Consider the following 6,161-nt stretch of genomic DNA (forward strand, 5'->3'; position numbering starts at 1 on the left):
CTCTTTCCTCATTGACCCCCCTCCATGCTGTCAACCTGTCAGCAATCATTTTCCCTTGTCTTACATGACTCCTTTCCTTTCTCACTCTGCTTTGTTTCTTCTGGTTGTGTCTTGCAAAGCCAGGCAATCAAAATGTTGAACCTAAGGCAGTTCGTTTGGCTGCTATGAGTCCCATGGCTTGACTGACTTTCTTTAGAGTCTGTGATGGATAAATATGCTCTATATAAGAATAGGGATGTTACTATACCTTGTAACCATGTTCTTTAGCAAACTGCAGAATCAATGACCGCCGTTCTCTGGTAGTGTTGGTGGCATCAAAAACCTAGAAGCAAGTAATGAGATTTACTTACTCTGAATCTGGTATTGATAGATCATCTATTCTTTCTCCATTCTGTGTTAAGTGCAGGACTTCTGGAGGGAGATATAACTTGAACAGGGTATTGAAGGATAGGAAGGATTTGAAATTGCTTATGTCAATATTACAAACACTCATACAGCCTAAATATATATTAGATACTTTGAGAGTAACAAGGCAAGAGAAAAAATGTGGGTTTTTATTAGAGTCATTTTATAGGTGAAGTAACTGAGGCCTAGAAGGACTCGCTTTGACCAAAGTCACTAAGAGTTGCTGATGGAGCAGAGCTAGAACTGGTTTTCTCAACTGTTAGCTGAGGCTTATTCCTTCTTTATCACCTTAGGAGTCCTCAAGAACAGAAACAACTTCTTATCTTCAGTTTCTTTGGTATAACCATTTGCATATTTGAGGATCTCTTCTTTTAGAAATTGGAAATCCTGTTCCAAAGGTCTATGAGATTAAATTGACTAGGCGTTTTGGTAAATCTCTAAATAAATAATTAATTAAAATGAAAATTAAACAATGTTTTCACTGAAGTCTTAAATTCTGTTATAGTCATGGAGTAAGGGGATAAACTAGTAGAGCACAGACAGTTGGAAAAACACTTGCTCATCCATGTTTCTTGTGGCATTATTCACAATTGCTAAGACATAGAATCAACCCAAATGTTTTAGAGCAGATGAATGGATTGAAAAAGTGTGGCACATGTACTCTATGGAATACTACTCAGCCATAAAAAGCAATAAGATCCTAGCATTGGGTAAAAAGAAAAATGCATGAATATGGAAGATTTAATACTGAATGAAGCAAACCAGACTATGAATGGAGAGGTAAGACACTTGTGGGACACAGATAAGTTTTATTATCTGTTGAGGAGGATGTGTATGGTGGTCTCAACTGGGATGGACTGAGGTGTATATCATGCTGGGTAAAGTCTCTTCACAATCTAAATGCTGTATAGTGGTTTAATGTATGAAATATAAAGAGAGGCAGTGTATGTCCTCACTTTATATATACCAAATGTCTGCACTCTATGGCACAAACGGAAAGACTGTAAGATATAAAATCATGAAGAGCAAATGTGGATACAAAAGACAGTGTGGAAGGAGGGTGGGCAATGGGGGATGGGAGTGAGGGAATTAAAAGAGAAAACGCAAAACATTTAACTAACACAAAAATGGAAAATTATCTGGTGATGATAATGTGCTTAATAATATCTTTGACTGGACTAATACACAGTGTATTCATGCTGGGAAAACTCATTTTGTATGCTATAAAAATGTACAGTAATTAAATGTTTTTGTTTTTTGTTTTTGTTTGCTTGTTGGTTTGTTTTAAAAAAAGGAGATTCTAGAGTTACTCATGCTGGATTCCAGTTATGACTCTGCCATATACAGATTGTGTCACCATAGAATATTATTAAATCTGTGAGTCATCTTTCTGAGCTCTAAAATGGGGTATAATATTACTTAACTCAAGATGAGCATGAAATTAAAATATTCATATATGTAAAGAAATTAGGATAAAGCACAGTATACTGTAAATGCTCCTGCATATTTATTGTTCTTTATCTCAACAGACACCGAAGGAAAAAATTAAAATTTCTTTACCGCAACATGACCTTCCTCATTACTCAGATAGTTATGGACATCCTTCAGGGCTGCCAAGGCACACTGCCTGGAAAAGACCAAGAAAGAAACAGAGACAACCTCTATCCTCGAGGACGGATTCCTCTATCTTTTTCTGCATTATCTTCTATACCATCTCTCATATGTATTGCATTAAATTATTCATTTATTAAACCTCTGCATAGAATGCCATATGTTCTAGGCACCATGACAAGATTAGAGGAGTCACACAGTTGAAAGTGGCTCTGTGTACACAGCTTAGAGGCAGGTATAAAGTGACATACCCCCAAAAAGTTGAGTAATAACTGAAGTCATAATATTAAGGAGTCCAATCTTTGAGCTAATGGAGCTCAAGTCAAACTAGTTTATTAACCCAGGTGAAAGATGGGTACATAGCCTGTGAAGTGGAAGGCACTCCAGGCATAAGTAGCACTACATGCATAGGCATGACAGTGGCAATGTATTTATGGTTTCTGCAAAAGTATTTTTAGTTATTATTCATTTCTGAGTTCTATGATGAGGGGGTGAATCAATAAATGAGAACTAGACTCTGTTCTCTTTCTATGATGAGGGCATGAATCAATAAATGAGAACTAGACTCTGTTCTGGAAGTGCTCAGAGACTTTTAGGGAAGAGTGACCTGGAGGTTGAATTAATGTGCCTGGAGAGACTAGAGTGACCAAGCTACTGAGTCTTGTCTCAAATGCTAAGCTGAAAAGATTTTACTCTCCTGTCCAAAGTAGAAGACTGGTAATAGTTCTTTTAATAAAATTTATTTTATTTATTTCAAGAGAGTAAGTACCCCCAAACAGATCTTCATGCCACAATCTACCTCCAGCTTCATCCAGCCAGAATCACAGACATACATGTGTACACTCAGCACGTACAGGAACATGGAACCTTACCATGTGGCATCAGCACTGCAGAAAATTGTATTACCACTGTACCACCACAGCTGGCCACGTTAAATGTTCTTGACCAGAAGATGGTTATGGCCAGAAACAGGATGAGAATCTAGAGGACCTCCTCCCCAGCCCAGGTTACTTTCCCCTAGACTCTCATTATCTGAACAAAGACTTCCTTCAACCAAAAGGCAGCACAGGCCCCTGAAATGTTGGATACTTACTTTCTGATAAGTAGGGCCTCCGTGTTGTCTGGGAGAAAAAATTCATAGTTCTTGTAGCTCACTGCCTCTCGTCGATACTGGCCTAAATTAAACACTGAAAGTAGGGAGACCCAATGAAGAGGTTGAAAAGATCCCAGTGGTCCAAAAATATCCTTGCTGGGAGGAACCTCTGAAGTAGAAGGTATAATTTATAGCCGTAAATGTGCTTATAAAGTTTTAAATTGTTGTTACCAACTCATTTCCTCACAACAACTGAGTAGGTTATCTATCACTATTCCCATTTACAAGTAAGGGCATTCAAGTTCAGAAACAGGAAATAACTTTCACAGTTAATAAATGGGGATACAGGATTCACACTCAGGTCTGTTTAGTTCTAAATCTGGTGTTGTTCTTACTATTCTACTTTAACATAAATTCCAACTATTAAAGTGCCCTATTCCATTGGAAAGATAAAGAACTAAGATCTGAGGAGTAAAATCAATTACCATGGGCCAAATAGTGAGTAAGTTGTTGACAGAAATAAACTGGGCCTCCTGACTCCTAGACTCCTATTCCAATGTTATTTGATTTTTCTGTATCATGAGGGTGAATACATCTAAATTTCTAGACCATACTTTCCCATTTGTAATGCTGAAAAACCAGGGAAGAGGGAAGAAAAAGAGGATAAAAAGAATAAACAGCTAAAGAGGTAATATTTCATTCATTCATCCAATAAATACTTTTGATGTCTATTCTATGAAGCATGGTATGAATTCTAGGTCTCAGATTAACCAGACCTTTGTGATGGGGCCATAGAAAAGCTTATGATCCAATAGACCTCAGCTACAGTGGATGACTCACCACCTCCAAATGTTCTCTGCCTTCTTCCAGTGCTAAACCTTTTTTCAAATTGTTCTACTGGGAATGAAGAACTACAGCTTCACCCACCATGCCTACCTGGAATGAAGAAGAACTGAAGCCTCACCCACCATGCCTGCCTGTAAAAGGCTTGTTCTACTAAAAGAACTGGTTAAAATGCTACTATCTCCAAGAAATATTTTGGATAACCCCACATAGAATTACTCTTTCCTCCCTCTCACACTTTTACACAGCTCCGTATTGTATCTGTTAGAGTATTTAACAATTAAGATGAAAGCACTGTGTTTACTAATTTATCCACTGACTTTTTTTCTTTTTCTATCAATAGAGTCATACACTAGACCTAGCACAGTGAGTCTCAGAGTTACAATCACACAGTCTTCTGTTTATATTTGGGTTCTACCACTTATTGGCTATGTGCCTTTAAGCAAGGTATTTCACTTCTTGGATTTTAATTTCCTCAACCATGCAATGCTAAAGAAATAGTAATACTAATAAAAATAATGTTCCATGGCAATAATACTAATGGTAATACAAATAGTATATTACTCATAGGATTATTTTGAGGCCATGAAATTTCTTGAATGAAGACATTTATTTATTTATTTATTTTGATAGTTTATATCTATCATTTTTAAACTGACAAATACTAGTAGTGTGTATTTATGGGATTAATGTGATATTTTGATCTTTGTATACATTATAGAAAGTTTCAATCAAGCTAATTAAAATATTTATCATCTATATTACTTTTTGTGGTAAGAATGATAAAAATCGGAGAAATTTTGAAATATCTAATATATTATTATTAGCTGTGGTAACCATGCAGTGCAATAGATTACTAAAATGTATTCTTCCAATTTAACTGAACTTTTAATTTTAGATAGATTTTTGCTATAGGGTGCTTGGGTTCACTGGAGAGACAGAGAGTGACAGAAAGTGATAAATCATCTCTAAGGGGGGATGGCCACATCACAATCTCTTCTCCATTCTTCTCTCAGGATTTTGGGCATGCACACACATGCACCTGGCATGAGTTTTAAGCCACCAGGTCCAGGACTCAAACCACAGTTGACTACAAGAGAGTGCAGTGACATAACCATTACACCATTTCCTGGTCTATTTAACTGAACCACGTTCATTTCAGCACTATTTACAATAGCCAAGATATGAAAGCAATGTAAGTGTCCATCAATTAATAGATAAGGACAATATGGTAATATATAAACAACATAATATTATACAGCCTTAAAAAGTAAAAAATCCTGTCATTTTGTGACAATATGGATGGAAATGGGGGACATTTTTATAAAATTTTTTAAAAAACAGGCATAGAAAGATAAATACTGTATGCTATCACATGTGGAATCCAAGAAAGCTGATCTAATAGAAATAGAGAGTAGAAAGATGGTTACCAGACATTTAGTGCTAATATTTGGTTTCCTATGCCTCAAACTCAGCATTGGGTTAGATACAGAGTATATATTCAAGAAACTGTAATATTTAAAAGGCTGCAAGTTTAAAAATAGTAGTAGTAATTGTGATTGAAATTTTATTCTTACTAATAAAGGTGATGAGACATTTCTGCTACTTAGGGCCTTGGCAATTCTGAGCCTGCTATCCTACTAGGTTTTCAGCCAGTGGCCTATAGGGAGTTGTAGAACAAAGGATTTCAAAGACATACCTTTAGTTGGTGTTCCTATCCAGTTGAGATACCGTGTGAGCTTCGTGGAGATATAAGTCTTGCCTCGAGCTGGTAAACCCACCATGATCACCATCGTGGGAGAATTGGTAAACTGGGGTATGGATGCTGGAAGACAAACAGAGCCTCAAAAGCTCATTCCCAGATTCATATAATCTGGTACTGGCTTAGAGATGTAAAGTTTAAAAATCATCTTTCCCCCATTACAAGAAAGAAAATCTAGAAAACTGCAAATTAATGATTTTTCTTAAACTTATCATAAAACTGGGACCAGCAGTTAGCAAAATGGCTATGTCGCTGGACTACCACATAGTCAACCGTGGTTCAAGTCCTGGACCCGGTGGCTTAAACTCACACCAGGCACGTGTGCGTGCGTGCCCAAGATCCCGAGAGGAGAATGGAGGAGAAGGGACTGCGGCATGGCCATCCCCCCTGGGGGTGTTTTCTCGCTTTCTGTCTCTGTCTGTCTGGCGAGCACACGCACCCTATAGC

The 6,161-nt window shown here is 37.2% G+C and overlaps 1 protein-coding gene across 5 annotated transcripts in view; it reads right to left on the reverse strand.

Moving 5' to 3' along the window:
• PFKFB1 (6-phosphofructo-2-kinase/fructose-2,6-biphosphatase 1) overlaps positions 1–6,161 on the reverse strand; it is a 129,690-nt gene that overhangs the window by 41,809 nt on the left and 81,720 nt on the right. For all 5 annotated transcript variants that reach the window (XM_006163477.3, XM_006163478.3, XM_006163476.3 and 2 more), the window contains exons 2-5: positions 5,652–5,777; positions 3,110–3,203; positions 1,966–2,032; positions 248–322 (exon numbers count right to left, since the gene is read on the reverse strand). In XM_006163477.3, the coding sequence (XP_006163539.1) occupies positions 248–322; positions 1,966–2,032; positions 3,110–3,203; positions 5,652–5,777 (362 nt within the window). The remainder of the gene's footprint in view (positions 1–247; positions 323–1,965; positions 2,033–3,109; positions 3,204–5,651; positions 5,778–6,161) is intronic.

This window comes from Tupaia chinensis, unplaced genomic scaffold (assembly GCF_000334495.1).
Source record: "Tupaia chinensis unplaced genomic scaffold, TupChi_1.0 Scaffold142270_1, whole genome shotgun sequence".
In the NCBI taxonomy this organism is placed as follows: Eukaryota; Metazoa; Chordata; class Mammalia; order Scandentia; family Tupaiidae; genus Tupaia; species Tupaia belangeri.